At 42.5% G+C, this 25,209-nt stretch overlaps 1 protein-coding gene across 2 annotated transcripts in view; it reads right to left on the reverse strand.

The window, feature by feature from the left end:
- rtel1 (regulator of telomere elongation helicase 1) overlaps positions 1–25,209 on the reverse strand; it is a 75,155-nt gene that overhangs the window by 8,836 nt on the left and 41,110 nt on the right. Inside the window, exons 23-30 of one of the 2 annotated variants that reach the window (XM_088608310.1) lie at positions 24,959–25,105; positions 23,539–23,654; positions 22,363–22,486; positions 19,634–19,808; positions 19,133–19,290; positions 10,932–11,027; positions 8,538–8,751; positions 5,803–5,940 (exon numbers count right to left, since the gene is read on the reverse strand). In XM_088608310.1, coding sequence (XP_088464436.1) covers positions 5,803–5,940; positions 8,538–8,751; positions 10,932–11,027; positions 19,133–19,290; positions 19,634–19,808; positions 22,363–22,486; positions 23,539–23,654; positions 24,959–25,105 — 1,168 coding nt within the window. The remainder of the gene's footprint in view (positions 1–5,802; positions 5,941–8,537; positions 8,752–10,931; positions 11,028–19,132; positions 19,291–19,633; positions 19,809–22,362; positions 22,487–23,538; positions 23,655–24,958; positions 25,106–25,209) is intronic. The other variant, XM_088608311.1, reaches the window with a different exon arrangement.

The following is a 25,209-nucleotide window of genomic DNA, read 5'->3' on the forward strand; positions in this document are numbered from 1 at the left end:
CTGGATGTCCTTCCATTTATCATGACAATAAACAGGTGGACATGAGATAAACTCACCAATCTAGCCTTAATTAATTAAATTTGCAGTCCGTACAGTGAAGCAGAAGCCTGCAGTGCTCAGCAGGAAAACAGACCAGCGAGAGCAATGGGCTATGGACAGGATCGATATGAAGCCATATTTTTTTTCCTGTGGCATTATTTGAATAATTAAATTGGAAGACAGGAAACAAGCAGGGCCAGCTGAACTTTCAAATCTCCCTTTGTGGTAGGGAGATTTCTCAAACAGAAACACTGACTCACAATCCTTTTCTCTTCAGAATTCAGTAAATGTTGAAGAGGTCACAACTATCCCACAATTAAATAAAAACCACCTGATGTCCTTCACACAATGATTAAAAACAATAGAATCCAGTTGAAGAAAAGGAGTACAACGACTTACAATCACTGGTAAAAAAGGATATTAAAAAGGCTGAAAAAGATGGAAAGTTGGATAGGAATACTGCAATGGGAGCTAAAATAAGTTTTCAGTACTACTACAGTAAAAGGACCATTGAGGATGAAGTGAAATATGTCTAGGATGATAATGCCAAACTTCTAGACAATGAAGGGAAATAGCTGATGTATTAAATTTGTTTTGCTTTATTACACTGAGGAACAATATGTTCCGTTCAGCGGAAGGGCTAAGTTCTGTCCTGGACAGCATCAGCACAGAAAAGGCAGAAGTGTTTTGGGTAACAAGTACGTAAGCCGAATAAATCCCTCATGTCTCGATGGTATTTTACCAACTGTACAAGTGGAATCAGGAGCTGTTATACATAAGCTATTGACGCAAGTCTTCCAACAGTCATAAAGAAAGATGAAACTCAGTAAGCGGTGAAGTATGGACTGGAGGATCAGTAGTCTAGTTCTTAAGAAGTGTGACAAAGCTGACTCTTGCATGTAAGGTTATTCATGTACTATTCTTAACTTTAAACAAATTGGAGACAATTTATAAGGAAAAACGGTCCTAGGGAATCATCAACATAGATGTAGAAAAGTGATGGAGCCTGCTAACAGCTTTTACATGCTGAACTGTAACCATCACGCCCGCTTGATCACAGAAGCATTCCTCCCCTGTACTTACCCCCAAATGGTGAATGTTTACACTAAACTCCTGATGACAAAGGAAGGTTTCTATTTCCTTCGGTTACATCAAAGACAGGAGGGAGGAAGAGGAGGGGCGGGGGGGAAGCATATTTAAGTTCTGTAGGACCATATCCACTTTGAGCTAGATAGGTACTATAACTATTATGGTGCTTATTGTGGTTCCTTGTATGCATACAATAAAGCTTGGCTGGACAAACGAACACTTCAGGCTCCAATTTCTTGGTTTCTACAAAAGGTAGATCCTGCAAAGATCATATACCGTATCTCAATTTTCAGAAGGCTTTGATAAAGTTCTTCTGGTATTGCTGGTAAATTAGTCAGGTTTGCAGATGATTAGCAAATGTTGTAGCAGCCAAAGAAATTCAAAAAGATTTCTGTAAAATTTGCGACTGGAAAAAAACCCGACAAATGATGTTCAATGCAGACAAGTGGAGGGTTTACATGTTGGTAGAAACCTATAATGTTAGAAGAGGCTGCTTATGAAAAACACGTTTATGTTCACACACCATTTACATCTCACAGATAATGTGGCGAAACATTAAAAAGGCAAACAGTGTTAGGATCTATAGTCAAAAGCATAGAATTTAAATCAAGTGATGTTAATATTAAAATTGTAGATCACTCTTGTAAGATCTCTTTTATAATACTGTGTAAAATTCAGCACTTAACTGAAAAGATATTGCTGCTCTGGAACCAGTCCAGGCAGAGTTGAGCAACCAGATTCATTCCAGTGCTAAAGATTAAGGGCTTAAGTTCGACACCGACCGAGGTAGTGAACCTTTACAAGCATTCAAAATCCTCAAGGGCACTAAAAGTCAGCCGAGCAGATTTCTGCAGAACGAGCAGTGAAACACCAGAGTGCACGTGCGGAACGTATGATGAAGTGCATCTAAAAGCAAGACCAGGAGACAGTTCTTTACCCAAAGGGTGGTAGGAGTCCGGAACAGGCCTGTTAGAGACTATTGAATGGGCCAGTCGAGCCCACTGTTCTTTTACTGCACGTTCTTATTTTTCCCCCCTTACAAGACCTTAAGATACCAGACCAGGAGCCTCTAAATCAACTCTTGCAGAGAGATCCATCCAGCGGGTTTCACAGGTCAAACCCAGAAATCACCAGTTTCTAATGATGACAGACGATTCATCACTTAGGAGTGCCTCTTGTTTAACTCTGTAATCATGACAACGTTTCAGAACACTTCCGCCTTGAGGCCTCCCCAGTGTTTCCCACCTCTGCACCCACAGAGCAGATGACTTGCTGAATGAATCAAAACCTCACATTTGCTCCAAATCTGTATCAAGCAGTGATTTAGGATGATGTATATAAACAGTCTGGGCTGTGGCTTTATTGTCAGGCGATGTAACTGACAAAAGGGAAACCTGAACCACCTGTTTGCTCTTGGATTCAGCTTTGTGTATGGTGTTTAAAATTATAAGGCAAAGATTCAGACACTGAACTACAGATGTTTGCACCATGACTATATGATAAGTCTGCTAAAACATTAATTTTTTTTTAGCAGAAGACAGTAAATTACGTTATTATCCCCCCTGCCCCTGCCTAGTGTCTCCTCTCCCTGGGTGTAACATTTTCTACAGAGAGTAATGAAAATGGAGTTATCATTTCAAGACGCATACCAGCATTGAAAGGTATCAACGGGCATGTAGCTGCTTGGAAACCTTCGTTTCATTCTTTTTTGGGTTTTGTTTTCTCTCCTCAGTTTCCTAGCAACTATGCAGCCTTAGAGACAATTACGTTCATATTGTCATCCAGACATCTCTGTTTGAAAGTCTGTCTTTTCTTGATTCTCCACTGCTACTACCAGATTACAGTTACCTGTGATTTAAAAAAGGTCCCTTCATTCGCTAAAACCTTAATTAGTTTGTCATGTGTGAGTTCCTTCCCAGAAGAAGCAGTGTTTACCACATATTTAAAATGTCTAATGCTTTATGAGATAACATTGCATTTTTACACAAAAGCTATATATTATATTTTGCATAATATAACTACTAATTAATTCCCATACTGTGCATAGTGTGTCTATTTTGATGTATAATAAACTTATAACTTAATTTATGAATGTATGCTTTTCGAGATGAAAGTATATAGATGTTGGATGCTGTTGAAATATTTTTGGCATCGACTGGATTAATTGACCATTCATAACTGACCTTGACTTGGGAGTTGACTGGTTACAGAGGATGAGATGATGTAAAATATTTGATCATCAAGTCTAGTGTAAATGGAAAAAAAAAACACCGAAGGGGAACCAATATCCCCCACGAAACAAGACAACAGTACCATGGCACCACCAGTATTCCAGGAAAACGCTTTAACTTCAAACGGACTTGCCAGCAGTGGAGCCCAGTCCTCCTTCTGATGAACTGACCTCCCTGATGGATGCCAGCGAGTGTGGCACAGCTACGCAGAACAGAGGATACGCGCGGTGGACAACACAGACCAATGGATGGGGAGGCCACCAACAGTGTGATGATCCGGGCACCCGCTACAGAACCCCCAACTGGCGTGCGTGACGACCTGGGACCTCACACGCCACCCCCTCCTGCGGGCCCATCAGCAAGTGACAACGTCCCAGCAGGACAGCCAACACCTCCCCCCAGCAGCTCATAAGTCTATGGCTCTCTCGTGGGATGCGAACACAGAAGAGCGTGACAATATGCAAACTGGGAGGCTGCCCGGCCCTCTTTTCAGAATGTTAGAGTTCTGCCACGGATGCCACACTCACTAGACCCGAGTCCCAGTGAACATCTGTGGGATGGGCCAGGAAGGCGTGTCATAAAATCACCGGACGTTGCCTCAAACACATGAATTGTTGAATGTTGAGTGTTGAATTCGTATGGAAGGTGTTGCAGGCACGAGTAATGTTTTTCCTTTGATGACCGTTATACACAGCTCACAAAGCCCTATTGCTAGCTGATGCCAACCCCCAGCTCGGTGATGAGAACCTCGTGAAACTGATTCACAATTCTTCAAATCTTAAGTTACACCATCAGCGAAGAAGTTGCACAAACGACGAGTAATCATCAGCGCTAATCCAATATTCTTAATGACCTGTGGGCAAGACTGCTGTTTACGTTTTGGGACGTTTCTATGCTTAGGTGTCGTTAGGACGGTTGGTTGGAACGGTGTTTGAATGCATCCAGTGTGTCATTTTTCAAAGCTTAACAAGTTTTGTGGTCATGACGTCATCTTGCTGGAACTCTACCCAGACGCAACCACTTCAATGGGGCCTCAACACTTGTGGGAATGTGGGAAGTAGGTGTGACGACTGAAAACATACAGGGGGTGTCCTATTAATTTTCCTAGGCCGGGAGCGGTTTGTGTGTTGTGTCTGTCAAGAACCATGTTTATTCACTTCTGGATTGCTGGTTGATTGGCTGAAAATATATAAAATAAGACTCCCTCAAAACAGGAGGCACAGTGGCACAGTGGTTAGCCTTGCAGCACCGGGGCCCTGGGGTGCTGTCCGAGTGGAGTTTGTACATTCTTGCTGTGTTTGCTTGGGTTTCTTCCAAGTGCTCTGGTTTCCTTCCACACTCCAAAGACTAACTGGCCTCTGGGAAACGTGGCCCTGGTGCGAGTGTGTGTGAGACTGTTTGCCCTGCGATGGACTGGAATCCCACACAAGGTGTATCCTGTCTGGCCTCAGCTGCTTGCTGAAACAGGCCCCGGCTCTCTTGTGACCATGAACTGGATGATGCAATTAGAAAACAGCTGGAGAGCTATTTTCAACCCTTTTACCTAGTGTTGTAATTGGAGATTAAGGATTTTATTGTAGCAAATTGAAAGTCTAGTGCCCGATCATATCCTGCATATTAAATCCACATCAGGAAAGGTTTTTTCCAAAATCTCTTCTCCTCAGTATAAATTATCATACATTTAATACATACAAATGACCAAGTTTATTAAATATTATTATACAGATTACTACACGCTACACGCTATAGACACATTCTTGAAAAGCGCTCTATATAGTGAATCAATGGCTCTCAAACCAATTTCCTCCAGAAGCATTAATGGAAATGGGGGGGGTGGATTCTGGGACTCACCAGTACAGTTCCTACACTCTCATAAGTAGTACTGAGTTACATTTGTTCAAAATGAAAATGCACACAATTAAAGACGGTCATTAATGAAGGTGTCTGTGGTTGCTTCATGCTAAATAAAGGAGGACTGGGCTCCACTGCTGGCAAGTCCATTTAAAGCGAAGGCGTTTCCCCCAGAACACAGATGGTGCCAGGGTGCTGTTCTCTTGTTACGTGGGGGATATTGGTTCCTTTCTGTGTTTTTCTTCGTGCACACTGGACCTGATAATCAACATTTTACGTCCTCTCATCCTCTGTAACCAGTCAACTGTCTCTACTGTGTATTCGCATAGATGACTATAGCGTGGTAAGACACAGAGGATTGCAATGACAGTAAAAGGCTCGGTTAACAATGTGACAATACCATGTTCAGAAGCAACTCTGCACCAAATGCTGCCTTATAACTTATGACTCTGGAGTTTCAGTACGAGTTTAAATTCTAAAGCACTGGGCAGTGGAAACCAATCTTGGTATAAGTATGAAGGTATTACAAGGCCTTGCTGCATTTTGAGAAACACCGTAGGAGGCAAGCCGAAAACAGAAAAGTGTAACCCACCTGTCTGCAGCAACAACTTCTCCTTTTCTTCCTTCGAGAGAGTGTGCTCGGGTTTGAAGCCACATCCCTTGCCCGTCAGCTCCTGGCAGGCCTCGTCAAACCCCCTTTTATGGTGGGGCCGAACAAACTGATAGAAATCTGGACGGACGAACAAGGCAAAGAGAAAAAGCCAAGCTGAACCTTGCAGGACTGAGGAGTTCTAAAGGAGTCAAGGCCCTTGAATCCGACCCCGAAGTCAAACCTTCCACTAGCCGGACAAATGCAAATTCCAAACCCCGTACCCACTGGCAAGTCTCCAGTGGGAACAGAGGAAGGATGGCACAGATAAACAAAGTTGCCATTAAATCGGTGTTGAGCAATTTATGGATTAACCAGTGGTTTTAGTCCTGCCAACAGTCTGTTTGTATTAACAACTTTTATGTGTTCTCAAAAAGTAACTAATACGCAGATACTACTAGTTAGATATTTACTAGCCATGTTATTAGGAGCCTCCTAGTGAACAATACATTGTGCTTCAACACGTCAACTGAACAGCTTGAGCAAGGCGTAAAGGTCTTCACTATCTCATTTCCTACCATTCACATTTTCCAGCCCATTCACCACCATTTGCATGCAAAGTGGTGATGGGGAGTAAAGGAATTTGGCATCAAACTGCGCATTCCAGCCAGGCAAGGTGATAAAAGATCGGCTCTTGCTCTTCGAGACAATTAAACACCGTTTGCTGCTAAGAGAGCCTATTTTGGACACCGAATGTGAGTTAGGAAATTAAGGTCATCATGTTTTCCGGGGGGGGTTAGGAAGAGTCTAAAATGTAAACAGATCCCTGAGCATGCCATAGGAAGAGCAATGACACAGTTTTCTGTCTGGAGACTAGTCACAGATTGCCAGACTAAATATTTCTAAACATACTAAACTGCATCACATTAGAGAACGTAAAAGAAACAAAAACTAACTTGTATCTCTATATCGCAAAGCTGCATAGCTTTGGAGACACCTGAACACCACTTCCCTTCTTTGTATATGTACTTCTGTGTTGCGTGAGCAGAGATCCAAGTGCTTGCGTACTTGGCGAATGACTGTTATTTAAAGTACTAGGGATAAATAAACTTTAGAAAATGTACTTCACTATTCTGAACTGTTACGTTCAAAGCATCTTTTATTTGAGAGAAAGAGAACAGTCCCATTTTACTTTACCAGTAAAGATAAAAAATACTGTACAGAAACTAATCTAATCTGGAGGAACCAAAGCATGAACTTTTCGCTGTGGCAGCCCTTTCAAAGGATCAGACATTTCTTGTTTATAATAATGATTTAGACAATATTTACAGTATTGTAAGGAGGATTTAAGTATTGTGAGGAGGATAAAATAAGGGTTTATTTATATTTCAGGCATGAGCAGGAAGAGGAATTTGCAAACAAGAGTGTATATTACACAAAAAAGAGCATTATACAATTATACATTGAATAAATTCCCTTAATAGTTTTGTATTCTATAAAGGGGATTTTGCTTTTTCCTCAAGCAGCCTACTGATTTCAAAAACTGTGATTTTTGCTTTCCTCTGTCACAAAGTCAAACATTCTAATCTTTCCTTTTACGATAAGTCATTCCTTACCAGCAGTGGTTTTGGTTTTCCCTGCTCTTCAAATGTCCCCCAGGGTTATTTAAAGAAACTCAATTTTACTTCCTCAAAAACAACAGAAAATTGGCAACCGATCAAACGAAAAAGAACACACTTCATAAAACTCAGGCTTCGTAAAAATATTCTTAACGCCATTTATTCAAATACGGCTTTAAGGTGATATCATTTAAACAAATTGATTTTATAGAAATATATTAACACTAATGTCCATCTTTTTCCCTGCTGAAACATTTGAGCACATTTGAAAATGTGTCCTTGTTGCTGGGTGAGCAACATGATAAAACAGTGATCTAGAACGGACATTTACATAAAACAAGTTCATAAATAAAATGAATTATCTAATCTAACATGGTAGGGAACAACATATTCGCTCATTGGTCTCCATTATCTGGAAGCCGCTTATTCCCGGAAGAGTCACGGGACCCTGGCGCCTGTGCCATAGGCATAGACTGCAATGCAGAACAACAGGCTGGACAGAAGGCCAGTCCAGGGCGGGTTCTAGACCCACATGAGGATACAGGAACAGGGCAGGGGTGCGGGTTAACCTTGCCAGCACATAGAACAGGTGGGAGGAAATTGGTTCACTCAGAGAAAATCCAGGCAACAGCTGAGGGAGGGGACATGCAAACATGCAGGTGGATGCTGCACATTGGTGGTGGTGGAGGGGAGTCCCCATGACCTGTAAAGCGCTTTGAGTGGAGTGACCAGAAAAGCGCTATATAAGTGTAAGCAATTATTAATTACGAATTATTATTATTAAACTCCAGACAGAAGCACCCAAATCTAAAAAATGAACTGAGTACCAAAGAACCTGGAGATGCTAATCTCTCTTAAGCTGATCCTTGACAGCAATGACTCCAATTTGTGGGTTTACATTGTGATTGGCAGTTTTAATCTTGACACTCACCAGGACGACATAACTACCACTTGGCTACAACACAAGAGCATGAAACCATTAATTAATCTATTCACATTTATGTTGTTACACTTAAGAAATTAGGGCAGAACGTTTGACTCTGGGACAGGATGCGGTGTTGGATACTGTACATTTACAACTGTCCCAAACACCAACACAAAATGGAGTCAGCCGCCCACCTCTGAGTAAGTGATGCTTGTTGGAATCCCCCGCGAAGAGCTCGGCGAGCTCGGCCAGCACGGCGCCCAGGTCGTCGGCTCTCTTGTACTGCTGCATGGCCTTGGTGAAGCGCTCGTAGCTCGCCTGGCTCAGGGCCTGCCGCACGCCGGCCATGAAGGCCTTGGCCTTGTCCGCCTTGGTCTGCTCCGAGGCGCTCAGAGAGCCGCTTCGGTCCTGGGAAAAAAACGGAGAGCGCTTTTTTTCGGACCAGGTCGGAAAAGGAAATGGCAAGGCTCACGTTTCCAAGAGCAAGACTGCAGCCGTGTGAAGTGGGCTGGCTCATGTCCGGCAGGGATCTTATGCTGGAAATTCACCCCCCCCTCCCAACGGACATGGAGCTGCAGATATTACGGGCCACTATGACACCAGGGTCGCTAGTACAGAGCTCATTTCCCTACTCCCTCACACAGCTGGGGAAAGAGGATTAATATAATTTCATAATTTATATAATATAATGTGTTTTAAAAATCCACACACTCTATAGGGTTTAGTGAAGCTGTTGCCTAGCTCCAGACTCTGCATTGAAGGTCTTTTTGAGTCAGACATAACAGATGATACAGTACGATCAACACCACACCCAAGCAGAAGGAAAGTTCACTCTATTAAAACTCCACAAACCTGAAATGAATCCAAATGGGCGTTTAAGCGTTTGTGGGGAGGAATTCTGCAAACCATTAATTCCATGACACAGATACACATTTAGTTAACGGGCTTACTGTTTGAGATGACAAGATGGAGGGGAATGTCCTGCATAGAAACGGTCTATAAATTCCTTACATACCATACATGTGTGCAGATAACGTTGCTAATATCAGAGAGGGATGGATTTTTGCCTGTACCTGCTTCTTACAATTCAGGGTTGCAGGGTAGCCAGAGCCTTTCGACAAGCAATAAGTTCAAGGCAGGGTACACCCTGAAAAGGACAGCATTCGACACATGGCACACACAGCCATAAAAACAGACACACACACACACACTCACACCAGGGCCAATTTTCCTAGAAGTCAATTAACCTACCAGCACAGCAGGTCTTTGGACAGTGGGAGGAAACCGGAGGACCCAGAAGAAACGCAGGTGAACATGGGGAGAACATACAAACTCCACACAGACAGCCCCCCAAATATTGCAGCATTGAACAAAAGGTGCCCGCAATGCCAACCACTGAGCAGCACCAGGCTGCACAGGCAAAAAAAGTAAAAGAACATCTCATCCACTTTCTAAGCACGTGAGAACACCTGACCCAACCTAAATTCTGAAAAACCCCTGACACCCGAAACAAGCATGGGTCACTGCTGGAGCCTGGGAATATCCTGGGTCAGTCCTGCACGATCGACTACTAGGATGGCCTCCTCCATGGCTCAGCCTTTGAGGTCAAGGAGTTTTGCCACTACGAAGGCTGAACAGGGGCTACACCTGGCTAATGCCAACTGTCTTACATACAGTAAGATTGTGCAGACCTTTCAGATATGCTACACAAGGCAGGTGTGGCAAAGAGCAATTCGGTTCACAAAAAAGTGTAAAGACAGCAATAGAGAAAACTGAACATTAAGCACATTCATGTGACATTAAAAATATTTTTATTTTAGCAAGGAAAAATCAGGCACACCTCATTTGTGAATAAAGGTTGGACTATATATGTAAAGGTGAAAAGAACGTGCTATACGCATTTTACAAAGCACAAGGTACAGATATAATTAGTTGTAGGAGCAGCTGTCCTTCAGATGAGTCATTAAACGGAGCTACAGACTATGGCATCTTACTAAAGAGTCCATGTTCGTGAGTGCAGGGGTGTGAATTTCGGGTGTCCTGGCTAAAGGTCACTGTGGGTTTACAATCTGAGCCCTGTACATTTCTCCCCTTAATTCAGCTGGGGAAGCCTCTTCTCCACCTGCCATGCTGTGAGGAGGGGCCGCTGTTGCATAATGACTGCTATAACACACTCAAGTGGGGTCTGCCCTTCAGTCCATCTCTATAGTTCATCTACAGAAGTGCCACTGTTACTCGAAACATACCATGAAAACAATACTGTTGAGAAATGAAGGGAGGGGACACAGTACGTAGCACCAGCTTATATCCTGGACATAAATGGTGGCCACACTGAGCTGATAGCTCTCGCTCTGATGGGTATTAAGAGTGGGGAGATCCACACATGGCCCATGGCCCCACTCATCTGTGACACAGTTTGCACGATAAGGTGGATGGAAAAAGCCCAGCCAACTATAAAGCCATGATGTAAATTACTTTCACAGGAGAAACGAAAAGTGTCAGACAGGTTACGGTAACCCTGGGGAAACGAACAGGCTCGCTTTCAGAAAAGCAAAGCAGCAAGATGGATATTCGTAGAGCACACCTACCCTGTCCTGGACGACTTTAATCCTTCTCTTCCCTCCTCGCAGCTCGTCCTCTAATCGCTTGTCATGCTGAAGGGACAACGTTGACAACCGGCTGGCCTACAGAATGAAATAAGTTAGGTCAGGGCTATCCCTGTGGTGCAGACACTGATACAGGTTCAATTTCCCCAAAACAGCACCCCGTGACATTCTAACAGGTGAAAGAAAAACAGCACTTACAAGGGTGAAGCTGTGAATTCCAGTGCCAGCTCCGTAACGGATCAACGAAAACAATTAAACCCAACTAAATCCCAGGGACCGCTCAAATAGAGGATTTACTCTCCATCCCACTCCCATCGTTCAAACCCAGCTGACGAAAAACGTTTGCCCAGCAGTTTTTACTCTTAACAGAACAATAAAAGAGTAACTGCAAAGTACAGCAGTACATTGAATGGATATCTCAGAAGTCCCGCTGAAGTACTGTCATTCTACGCAAAAAATGAGCTACCTTTTAAGAAGGAAAGCATGAGCCACGAGTACATCTAAAAGTGTGCATCTGTGACAGGATTTTGTTTTGTCGATTCAGAGATTCATTCTGCAGTAACTGTTACTGGGCTGCAAATACTGCATAAACATACTGTAAACATGAGCAGTTACAGCACATCTCAGCCCACATTACCTGGGAAATGCATAATGAGGGGATGTGGAAAAAAAGTAATGTGAGAAAGGACTTGATAAAAAAAGAACCCTTTTCCTGAAGCTGCCAATTTGTTTGTTTTTACACATGCTGTTTAACATTTGACTGGGTCTGATGATTTTCATCTGCATACACGACTCATTAACTCAGGTGTGTGCATGTGTGGTGACCTTTAGGAATAGTATGTGTGCTGCAGAGTGTACTGTAACCTGTGAAACACTGGACGACCTGCTACATACAAAAAATAAACACTAACACTTAGTACTAGGACACCAATAAAACCAAACGCAAAGCTTCACTGATCTGAAATTACACCTTTTTCATACAAGATAACCCAAGCCTAATGCGATTTGTTAGTCACACTTGCAAGTCACACTTTGACAGGACCAGCAAAAGTTCCACAGATGCTAAAGGCTGCTTCTTCCTTTATCTTCAATTGCACTTTCTGAATTGTTTAAGCACAGCATCAGAAAACCTCAGGGCTCACAGGGAGAAAGCAGAATCAGACTGTATTCTGGGCAAATCGTATTCAGTACTTTCTGGGAGATCAGTAAAGTCAAGCAGCCTACATAAAGTATTACTGGGAACTCAGTAAGGGCTGAATGGAGTCTTATGATACTACACTCTGCACAGGTTGTGGTTGTGTGTGACAAACCTTTGTTAGAGACCGGTATAAACACTACAAAATGTCTAGGCTAGACTGGTCTAGTAAATAAAAGCATGAACCAGCTTCTCAGCATCAAAATATGACTAAAATCATTTTGAAATATTTCTAAGATAATACATTGTCTTGTAGTATTTTTGAGCTGTGAATCAAGGCTTAATCTTTTATCAAAGATTATATTTTTCTTTAGATTTTAAACTAAAAAAAAACCATTGAAATCCTTTGTCAACAGATTGACAGATCCAACATACTGCTTTGGCACAGAACCTACTACCAAAAATATAATGCTAAACTAAATTATATTCAGTAGAACAGTCAAGTCCTAAATAATGAGATGAAGATTTACAATTCTAGTATAGCAAACACTCAATTTAACAGTCTTTGGATTTAACATACAAAGTCTGCTATAGGTGAATCTATAGGTGAACCTTGTATGTAAAAAGTGAGACTTGCAACCACAATAACATTTTAATACACAACTAAGTAAAAATAAATACTACAGGTTTAAAATTCAGGAAAATCAAAGGTGCCCTATATGGGTACTTCAATTGCTTTTGAAGGGTGTTTTATATACTTTAGTGACTTCTACACAGTATATTTACGACACACAAAACAAATTACATCAACTGTTAAAAAAAATCAAAGGATCCAGAAACCACACACACACACAAGGCTGATGCAAAGCAAAGAGTGGGGAAAAGATTGAAAATGCTTGACGGAGGAAAACTGCAAATTATGAACTCTGAGATGGTCCGAGATGTTTGGGGTCTCTAAATGTTCTTCAAGAATGCCTCTAGGATGAGTCTGAGGTGTACTTAATTTACTGTACTTAGTTAATACTTAGTGTACTTAATACTGGTCACCAAAGCGACAAAATAGTGCCTTTTTGACAGATATCATCTAAGCCACATAAAAACTTTCCCAGAAACCAACCCATTTTTCAAAGCAGTCTATTAAAATATCACAATGTACAGCATTAATTGTGAATCTTCACTTAAAAGCAGGTCCTCTGATCCTCTAATAAGCATGGCATCTAGTGTAATGTGGTCTAAATCCTGACTGAGAGTTTTCAAGAATAGCATTCCAGGTGGTTCAGTGTCTTAACACAACTTTTTTGCCCACCAACAAAAACGTTTTTGAAAATTTGAAATTAATCTAAAATGACCTACAAGTGAACTGCTGAGGTAAACATGGTTTTACAAGAGACCTTAAAAAAGCAGTTTTACAAGTTGGGAACTACTGCCGTTTCCAGAGAACTGATTATAATAACAATAATATGCTTGATATAGAATATCTTTTAAAATGTAGTAATTCCAAGATCTATAAAATTACTAATACATTTGATTTGCATAATTATCATACTGACTTCATGGGAAGGAAAATGACTCAAAAGACACTTTACATTGCTTCAGGGGAATAATGAACTTGCAGTAGGACCACTGGTGGAAGCATGCTTCCTCATCTGAATCTAAAACAATTATTCATTCACTTCACAGGCGAGAAGCTGCCAATATTGCCAGTACGTGAAGCATATGAGTCAGCAAGTCGATCTACGGCAAAGGGCTTACTATCATTTTTATCAAAATAAAACAAGTGAAATGTTACCTCTCCAGAATTATACCTCCAAACCTTGACAGAATATGCAAATTCATCTGAACAGAAAAATCATATTTAACTTGAAGTGTTATTCATGAGCTATAATCCATGTGCTACAAATGAGCTATCCATGTCAGTTTGAAGCACTCACCGGAGATGAGTGTTGCATATCTAGGGTGTTGTGCATCTAGGGAGTCATCTTGATTGCTACAACTTCAAAAGCTGTTGTGTAAAGATGAGTGTAATGATTAATTTTATGACTGCCTCTCAGTTTTATACATTATATGTTAAGCTCACAGCATGGCCATCACAATACGTCACACTATTGTTTCAACTGTTAAAATGACCAGGACTAGAATTATTCCACACATATTGTGATTCATGCATTTTCTCATTGAATGCAGGAGTACACATAAAGCAATTTGCTTAATCTTTTCACATGCAGATAATTTCAAAGAGGACCAAACTTAGTTCATTGAGTGTTCACATAAAGAAGTATTTCAGTTGACGAAGACCAAGTTCTTTACACCGGTCCAGTCCAGTATTTATGTCGACCGATTCTTGCCTCTCTTTGCTCTGTTGAAATGGACCCCATTAAACTCCAAGACAACAAACACCACATCCTCAAATGTTGCTGAAGATGGCTGCCAGAGAATGACTTTTACAATACTGTATATTTATAGGATTGCTATTATGTGCGTTATCATAAGTATGTAAAAGCTAACCTGATAATAACTAACAGCGATATGACTTATCACAGAACATTGAGCCTTGTAATGAGAGCAAAGTTAATGTAATACAGGGCTGAACTGGAGCTTTAATAGAGAAAACACAAACCCAAGCAAGTGTGACTCCAAGTCCATTTTCCAGCTCAGCTGTACTGTAATGTGATCCAACATCCTCAGAAAAGGCTGACTTACAAGCACACAATCCTGTCCTCACATTTGCCAAGCAGTGTGATGGCTAGAGATGCCTTACTTTACATTTTATGTTTGTTTGCTATTTTTCTCACTTGTTAAAATGCAAAATAATGTTTGAAGAAAGAAATGTTACAACTACACAACCCAACCGCAGGTCATTCAATTCACTTTGGATGTACTAACATAATTACTTTTTCGACTTATTTAAGCTCAATATCCAGAATAAGTTAATTTAGAATTTTAAACCTATTGACTCGAAACCTAGTTTTATTTCAAAGCTATGAATTATCAGTATGTTTTAAAAAGATCGAAATATTTTCTTCATTGTTATCCTACATACCTAAAAACAAAAAGCGTTTAACTAGATTTGACACTCTGAACAAACGTAGCACTGTACTCCTCAGTCTATCCCAGCAATGCAAATGAACTACCCTGACTTTCACTTTTCCCATTAAAAATTAACTGCCGAGTGTCCTGTTTAATAAAGGATCTGGGACAGATTCCATAAAAATAAGGAGATCTAATCTCCTATTACTGAAAAATCAGTATTTACAACAGATTAAACCATTGTTACTATCCTGAACAGAAAACATTTCAGATGTAAAGAAGTAATATGAATGAATTCTGAATTAATTAATTAATTCCAGGTGGAAGCTGCACACTGGTGGCGGTGGGGGGGAGTCCCCATTACCTGTAAAGCGCTTTGAGCGGAGTGTCCAGAAAAGCGCTAAAAGTGTAAGCAATTATTATTAATTATTAATTTTAAACATTATGAGAAAGGGCATCTTCTGGAAGGGTCTACCTATGAGACAGCAGGAAAAAAAACTAATGTTTGCCAGTATAAGAAAGCCACGACATTAATACTGTCATACTGTAAATGATTAAAATCTGTTACTGTATGTGTTATCTGTCAAGTGTTATTCAACAGTATTTTTAAGGTCTACGTCAACTTCATGAGAAGACACCTCACAGCTTGAAATCACTGCACATCACTTCCCAGCCATGATTCACTGAGTGATTCGAATGGACACCATGGATAACTTTACTGCCAGGTTTCAAAGCTGCAAAGAAAATTATGCTTGAACTCTGGATTGTACCTGTTGTGGTCACATTATGTTTCCGGCCAGTTACGAGAAGGGACAAAGTTAATCATGAGTAATCAGCTGCCACACTGAGTGGTGTGAAGCTGTGCACATTAGAGACTAGCCTAACAATAGTTAATATTTAACTGTACTTTTAATTACTATGTTTGTGTTTACGCTTCATATATATATATATTTCCTAGTGGGTTCTGTTTTCAAGTTTTCTCTCTTTTTTTAAAAAAAGTAATGAACTGTTAATCACAAGAAAATGACCGTTCTCGATCACATCAGCATTTCCCAGAACTCTAGACATGCACGCTGGCAGGATTTAAAGGGGAACTGCAATCCCAGTCTCCCAGACTGGTTACTAAATCTCTGTAACAAAATAAATGAATTGACGTTCAAGAAAAAAAATGTACACATTTCTCATTAAGCACCAACTTGTGAACGTTGTGAAAGCACTGTAAATTGCCATGTTGTCGCAAACTTGCATTTGAATTCCCGCGAACTGTGACGTGATTCGGCCCTTCCCGCTCACTAGTCTCGGTGACGACTACTGTAATGCGATGTATGAGTGAATAAATACGGGTTGCGCAACAGACGTTTCACTGCTGAAATGTTCCAACGTGATCTGCATGCAGAGTTAACAAGAAAGTAGCATTTGTCTGCAAAACTGTCTTGAAGTCGAGAGCAATTGGATTATTGGATTAAAAAAAAAGTTGTGTTCACAAGCCTGCTTGCTTACACTGTCATAAGGCTGCACACGTCACCAGATGTTTTGTTGCCTCGTCCTGAATCGGAGAACATGTTTCTGCACATACCTGGAAATTTAGTTTATTTTGTAATGTAAATTGGCGGTTTCACCAGTCACTTTTGTTGTGGTTTGAAGTGCACTCATCAATGGCGATTCTTTCTAACCCCGAAATATAAAAATAGCACTGCTGGTCCGTTTTAACCTAAAGCAGCACTGTTGACTTTCTACCTGGACATCTGATACCAGACTGACTCATTTAAAAAGCTGTGGTAGTAGCAGGCGTCAAGCAAGTGAAATAGGTCCTGCTTGTCAGCTGTAATGTCTCACTTCTTGGTCTCCTGTGTTTAGATCTTGTCCACTCTTTGCCTTCCAGAAGCTTCCAGGGAAACCCGTACGCCTGTGTGCGCTGAAAGCTGAAAGAGCGAGTCTGAAGCTGCGCTCAAGTAGCTGCAGGAGAGGTCTGATTGGTCTTCACGCGTCCCAAGTTAATGGAAGATTAGAACTCCTACACCAGTGGCAGTGAAAGGGCTGAAAGGATGGCGAAAACAAATGAATTCTAAACAGAACCAAAGTGTTATCTGTTTTTGGCCTGTTGCAAAATGTGCGCATTCTTCTTAATCGAGACAGCAAGTAAAACAAATCCTGTGCAGCTAAGTTACCCTTTTCTACTTTTTACACTAAGCTTGTGTTATAATGGCTGACCCACGAACCACAAATGAGTCGGCATACCACCTTCACACCTGTGCGTTTGAGTGTGGTCTGTTGCTGTGTTGCTCTGGGCTCCTAGATCTACCAGAAACCTCCTTTCTGAGAAGCCGGCGCAGCTCAGTTGCTCATCCCTCAAAGCTCTGAAGGAGCCAACACTCTGCCGATGATCTCGGCTATCCTCAGGCAATCTCTGGAAGGCCGGAACAGGTAAATTCCTCCCCACCACTCCATGTCTCTTTATTACATGAAACACAAACTTGTCCATTTTCTACTCTGACACACCCCGGTGTGCTTAACGGGGCATAAACCGTTACACCCAGTCTTCCTACTATACTCTAATCAGTACTCATCATCTTCCCTGATGAGACACTGAAGCCTTCTAAACTAAACGTGGGAATATTCTTCCCCAATGACTGAACTGTAAATCACTCTAGATCTTTCTTTCAATAATCAAATCAAGGCTGCAAGCCTGAGAGCTGGCGGTAAATCACAGGGGCCAAAAGACGACTCCAGTGCTATCCAGATTCTCTCTACATGTATTCAGAACTGCACAGGAGCCTAGATGCAGACCTCTAGTTCTTATCCTCCTTGCTACTGACATAGACCATTTTTTTAAACTACAGGCTACCTATTACCCACAGAGCCTATCAGTTACGATCTTTTCCTCTCACTGACAGTTAGAACGCGTCGAATTTTCACTCCAAAAAGTGGCTTTAAACAAAGCCCCAACCTCCACACCATCACCACAGCCAGGTATGGTAAATAATAAAACACTTCCTGTTTCTAGGTTTCCTCAGGGGGGACACAGCAGTCAACAGGGGCTGCTGGCACGGTTCCCTATTTCAATATTTTGCATAAACACTACTATTTTCATATTTCATATTATATATTTTGTATATAATTTTTCTATAATATATATATACATATATAGTATATTTTGAGATAATGAAGAAAACAATACGCACACAATGCTCAGTACAGCTATATGGACCTAGAACAGATAGGCGTGCTTGGAATGACCATACCTGATCTGAGAAAGAGCATGGTATTGGTTTTCACTTTGTCAGAAAAGCAAGACAATTTTCCCAACAGTTCATTTGAAATATAAAATCTTCAAACTCACCTGCTGAGTCACTCTGATCAGAATTCGTTAAACTTAAATTTATTGTGCTGTTCTCAGGGAAGCAGTTACTTTTAAAAAGCTGAAAGACGACTACAAAACAGAAGGAAGTGTTTGCATTATTTTTCCTGTAACTTCCACTGTAACATCTTACTCAGTGTTGTTTTATTACCTGAGTGCACTGTGAGGTTTTGTTTTTGCTTCTGGTTAGAGTGCAGTTTTCTATTGATATTAACTCATGCTCAGGAAAGCTCATCAGTTACTCAGCGTTAAAGCTCAGTGTTACCGGCACAACAGGCAATAGGCATTCTGGGAAAACACAGACTGGCACAGCAACAGCTTTGGAATTGAGAAGAACAAGCAGACTAATTACAGTGGTGAAAAGGAACTCATAAAAGGTCAACAGTTCAATAGATTATTTTTAGGTTTCCTTATGTTTGCAGCTGCTTTCAACCCGTGCACAGTGGTTAAACAGGTCCAGGTGAGATTTCATCCAGCTAATGTCATGCAATTTGGCACCATGTTAGACTGGCAAAATCCATCAGCCTGCAGCCCCTGAGGACTGGATTTTCAGAAGCCTTTTCAAATGCCTTCTCCCCCCCCCGATCAACACTGCGCTCAGTGACATGAAGCGTCAACAAAAACAAAAAACGATTTCCAGCCTATCCTTTTAATCCCCCTCACCTTTTCCTCTCCCACCAGGTGCTCCTCTTCCTCCCCTCTCTTCCTCTCATTATGATCTAGGGCGTCTAACAGGCTCGCTGGCTTCCTGCGCCCCGACTCCATCTCGCTCTCGTACTCGATGCACAGCCTCGAAAGGCCGTCTTGTGCCGCGGGATCATCTGAGGGAGCAGAAGGACCCACGTGGCACAAACGAAAGCAGCAAGCAAGCCGAAACTCAACTGCGGCGCTGTGGCTGGAGGACCTGGAGAACTACCGGCGCCGCGCTGACACGTGGGATTGTCCTCGTCACAATCGCCGCCAACAGCTCACAAAACCGTTACTGCGCAGACGGCAGTGAAACATCCAGATCTGCTCCTCTTGCGCTGTTTTTTTTTTCCCTTTTTGGACAGGCAGCGCGTTTCCAGTTCTTTCTAAGCCATCCCCTTTCTTCCTGCACCGCCGCGTTTGCTGAGCTGCCGTTTCCCCCTTGCGGGGAAAGGGCCGTTTCGTGGGAGTACTCACCAAGCCGTCTCTTTTTAAGACTCGGGACGTGTGCGTCTAAGGCCTTGGCTTTCTGCACCGAGAGGCCCCGGGCTGACAACGGTGAGGCAGAGGCTGCGCAGCTGCGGGACGTGTCCCTCGAAGAACACACTGCCGCACACTTGGACAAGGACGCCTTTCCTTTGGGAGGAGGCACCTGAGAAATATGGACACAGCAGATGTTCAGGTGACGGGCGTCTCTTGTGGGATCAGTAAGATTGGTTCCCATTTTACAATTAAGGTTTCCATATCCTTTTCCGTCATCCTTGTCTGCTTTTGACCGTATCTTATCTTCCGTTCTCCTGTGTGCAGATCATCTTTGCTAACGTCTGCTCCCCCCTGTCTCTTTAGCTGAAAATCCCAGCTCCTTTCATCTTTTATTCCTAGCTGCACAAAAGTGATCACCTTCTCCTGCGCAACTTGAACGGTTTGCAAGACGAAGGCATATCGATCAAGGCAGCGAAAGACAGCAGGCAGATCACCAAAGCAGCCAAATATAAAAAAACAAAGAGCTTGAAAGGAGAAGTGACACGCGTCTTCCTCCGTACAGCTACTCCTGCAGAGTTCCTCGAGGACTTGGGGAGAACTGTGAAGGGAATCAACTCTTTACAGAGAAACGCGCAGCAAAGGGAAAACTGGGGCAGCATGAAATCCACAGACGGTCTTTGTGAATTTTTGTGGGCCACCACTTTTAGCATTACCGTTTCCTCTTTGTAGCCTTCAATGATAAAGGCATTGCTTACAGAACCACATTACAGAATAAAACACTCCAAGAGCGCAGGAAAGTTGCTCGGGTGTCTCACCCAGAATGGGCAACCACGTTACAACCGCAGCAGCGGTCAGAACAAAGCAGGTCAGTAAGGCCGACTGTGTCCACACCGAACACAGGGGACCGTGATGAAAGCAAGCAGACCATTGTTCAGAGGCACAAATAAAAACCTTGGATTCTTACTGCCTCTCTTGCTGGAAACAAAATTGGGAAATACTTTCATTAATCCATTTTCCAGCCTCTTCTTCCCATTTGGAGTTGTGGGGGAGCCTGAGCCTATCCCAGCAAGTGATGGTCACAAAGCAGGGTACACCCTGTGGCACGTCAGTCCATAGCAGGGCAGACAGACACAGAGACATGCACACAAGCACACCTAGAGCCCATTTTCCCAGAAACCCATTAACCCACCAGTATGTCTTTGGACTGGGGGAGGAAACACAAACTATATGGTAGAGCATACAAACTCCACACCTCAGAGAGCACCCCAGCTCTGGAACTGAATCCCTTGTCAAAGTGCTATAGCACTGTGCAGCCAATAGCAGAAATACTTACAGAATAATACAGTTTTTTACTTATTCTTTTCATTAAAAAAAAGATTAGAATACATAATCATTAAAAAGAGTATAATTACCATTTGAGTTTACCGATACGTGTAAATGCATTTACTGTGTTGTACTGATCTGTTCAACCTGCACCAAGAGGCTTAGTTATAGCACATCTCCCTCAGTTAGCATGAAAAGTGTACCACCACCACAGTCAACTTTATAAAATGGCCTGACCATTTCACAATAGTGGTCTCAATGACTTGCAAGGCTGGAGACCTGTAATGAGATGCAGATGAATGTGGCTTAATAAACACTCGGTCATGTAGTTGGGATTCATCTGCATTTCTCATTTTATTGAATTAATACTTATAAAGCCTGATGTATGTATTATAACAATCAATTATTTGGATCTGATAACTGTTTGCTATTTGCATCTTGACTTGAGAATGGATTTTTCAGCTTTGGTTTTTTTTTGGGGGGGGGGTTTCCATATGGCTATAAATGAATGACCTGCTTGTGTTTTAGCTTAAGATATTTACCGGGACTGAATATCTTCAAACTGCAGACATAAATGCATGTCTTCAGCAAAATGATTCCTTTTCCTCATTTTTTAAAATACATTTGATGAGGGTTGGCCATCTGTTTCTAACTTCTTTGAATTGTCAGACACTTTCTCATTTCCGTTCTCTGCCATGGCCATCCGTGATGGTCCCAAAAAAAAAGTTGGAGAAGTGAAAGCTTGTTTACTTCTCTATTTTATAAAAATAATATGCATCCAGACCGATGGCTGACCAATGCTCTGACAACTCTTCACCAAAAAAGGCAGCAGAAAAATCTAAAATGCAATAAAAAAACACCTAGTGAGGAAGTTAAAGCTCAGGCGATTTCATAGGAACTCATTTCCTAATGGAGCAGAACCCACAGCCCTGGTGTATTTGTAATCGGGGGGGGGGGGCAGACTGCACCCGAGTCAAAACCGCAGGTTGTAAAGATAACACTTTCTCCTTTTAGACTTCTGACCCATAAGTGCACTCTTTACGTCGAGAATCTCTAAGGAAAGTAAAAAGATACCAGAAATCTGTAAAATAAATGAAATAAAAAAATGTCACACTGTAGGTCCAAGTATAATATTCTGTAGCCTGACATCTAACCACTTTCAAATGAGAAATGGGAGCAATGTTTGGTTGCCCTGTGGACAGGACACCAGTCCATCACAAAGTAACACACACACACACACACACACACACACACACACACACACACACACACACACACACACACCAGGGCCAATTCTTCCAGAACAATTAACCTGCCATCCTGTCTGGCCACGCCATCCCACCTCACCCATGTCTCTGTTACATTACGGTTTAAAACTTTCCGCCGGTTCGGTTACTCACGATCTTCTGAGCCACTCTGAAAAACTGCGCCACGTCTCGTATCACGTGTCCGAAGTTGTCGTACACTCGGACGTAGGGGCGGACCCACGAGGGTAACTGCGACCGCGCGTCGGCGGACATAAACCTGAAGGGACAAGGCGGCAGGCGTCAACTCTTCCAGGTCGTTACCCACCCACCCTGTATCCAGACAGCTCCAGGATCACCACAAAACGTCCTCAAGTTAGTCGGGACGCCTGTCCATTGCACACTGACGGGCTACCGGGACACCGATTACTGGATCCTGCAACCCAGGACCCAGGAGCAGTGACGTAGCAGCGCTAACCCCTAGGCCTCCATGCCACCCCTTTTGCCATTACTGTATTTACAGTCAAACAAACAGGTTAGTGAGTCACTCCCAAGTGACTCACTCCAGTAAAGGGGGTTGCCCACACGGACATTGATCTCTGTGCTCGTCTGTTCGAGCCTGGGAAACGTTACTAGCGGACTGTGACTGGAATTCCCCATACTTGGGCACACGATTGGCCTGACAAGAGCAGGGTGGGGGTTAGCTGGCTGGAGCTCATCTCTTGGCACCACAGCCCCCCCCCCCCAAAGACAATAAATGAGTTTATTGTCATTATACTCATATACAGGTATATGGTATAACGAAATGCTATTTAGCTAGCTCTCAGACAGCAAGAAGTATAAAAAAAACTAACAACAATACAATTGTATAAGAAAAGAAAGACGGAGACAACAGGCAATGTTCTCCCTTTTCTAAACAATGATTCTAAATTTGTCATTAAGAAAATACTTTTTCACCCCCGGCTTACAAAGCAGCATTCTAAAAGCCCAACAAAACATGAAAGCTTGTTTTCTTTGCTTTTTCAAAGGCCACCCATTATGTCAGTAGCCTGTAAATGTAGCGGCTGCCAATTTGAGAAGTCAAAACATCCTTTTCCAAAACTTAAAAAGAAGGAATCGGCAATTGGAGCACTTCAGTGCCCACTATGCTATCAGACAAATCACTGTAAAGCACTGTCACAGGTGTTAGTGAGATGGTTTTGATACCTGCCTACCGTGCTGTGTGGGCTTGAAAATCGCAACGACTTCTGCAGACGCTCAGAGCCACGTCCTGTCAGGTGGGACAGAAGGAGGACGACACAGCCGCGCTCTTGCTAAGGTGTTGCTGCTCACCTGTGGTCGCACAGGAAAATGGCGCCATAATCCTCCCGGTGCCTGATGACTCTGCCGATGGCCTGGTTGACAGCCCGGGATGCCTGCTGCCGGTACCACTCCTGTCCCGACAGGTACTGATCCAGAAACACACGCAGGGACAGGGACAGGACATCAGGTCCTAGTTCTCTTTTTCATGCTTGATTTTTGTAATTTTAACTCCATCCATTGTAGAACCACTAATCAATTATAGGTCATTGCTCTGTGGTTACACAGCCTAGGTGTTGGCACAGGACTGCATGCCATTCAAAGGTTCCAGCAACTGAACCTGTATTGCGAGCTAAGTCAGAGGGAAAGACAAACACATACTGTAACAGACACTGCTCTTGTACAGCAATTCCGTCATGCTAAAGGTAATCGGAGTGGCTGGGTCGCAGGCGTGACCCAGGCTTCACGAACCTGTGATTAAACAGCTCAGCCTGCGCTCTGAGCAAGAGCCTGGAATGGTCAAGTCACTCATTATTGGTCTCCTTATTTCGCACAAAATATCCTAAACCGAGAGGCGCCAGGAAAATGCTCTTTCCTGCCGTTACAAATAATTATTATTATTATAGAGTGTTTGAAATCAGTAAGTTTCCACTGCATAAAAATGTCTTCACCATTTTATTTGGCTACTGAATAGGTAGATAAATAGATGCAACCTATTATTTCAAATCTAGGTTATTGTCATTTTATTTGCAGGATCATGTTTTTGACTTGTGTCCTAGGAAAACACTCTGCTGTGGATTCACGAGAGTCTTTCACGGAATGCCAACACGGTTACCACTTTAAGATGGTGAAGTTACCTCGTAGTTCAGAGGGCATAAACCTGTTAGACCTGTTTTTTTTTATTTTACATCACAAAGTCACAATATCCCTTACGACACCATTTTGCCTCACAGCCTGGGTGATACAGCTGCCATAGATCAAAGCAGCTTGTCACAGGTAAAGTGAAATGTCAGCAATAGCTTCTATATCTAATCATTGTCTTACTGTGCTTCCTTTTAGTCATCTTTCCTGTTGAAAATAACATTTTAATTTACCAATCAATTAGCATGTTCTTCCAGCACCTAACTCTAAAAAAAAAAACCCCTAGCTGAGTCAGTATTTCTAGAATGTGCTGATGTGAAGAAGTATATTAATAAAGCCAAGACAAAAAAAGAGGAGTTCGTGTCAGGTTTCATCAAAATTCAACGGCAGAACGCCGTTTGAAAGAACAGATATCCGGCACCTACGTGTTAAAAATTAAGCTGACGGAGTGGAAAAGCTCTAGGGTGGCAGCGAACTCTCTAGAGAAGAATCGAAAAAACGTGCACGTCAGCTATACGTCTCTTTCGAAGGCCGTGGTTTAATAATACGCAGGACCCCCGTTTAGCATCAAACAGCCCCTCTCGCCCGTTACCTTCACCCCACCAGACGCTTTCCTCCGCATCTCGTCGAGAAACTGCATCTTCAGGATGACCCGCGGGTCCATACGAGGGGGGAAGGGCAGGCCGGTGATGATGACCCCTCTGCCGTTCGAGTCGGAGAAGTCCAGCCCCTCGCTGGCCTGGGAGCCAAACAGAGAGACCTGAGCAAAAGAGCGCTGTGGATCTGGGGGGTGCCTACCGCGTATGCTGTCGCCGTTTGTGCAGGGACGTACTGGACGCGCAC

The sequence above is a fragment of the Lepisosteus platostomus genome, chromosome 15, assembly GCF_059453375.1.
Source record: "Lepisosteus platostomus isolate fLepPlt1 chromosome 15, fLepPlt1.hap1, whole genome shotgun sequence".
NCBI lineage: Eukaryota > Metazoa > Chordata > Actinopteri > Semionotiformes > Lepisosteidae > Lepisosteus > Lepisosteus platostomus.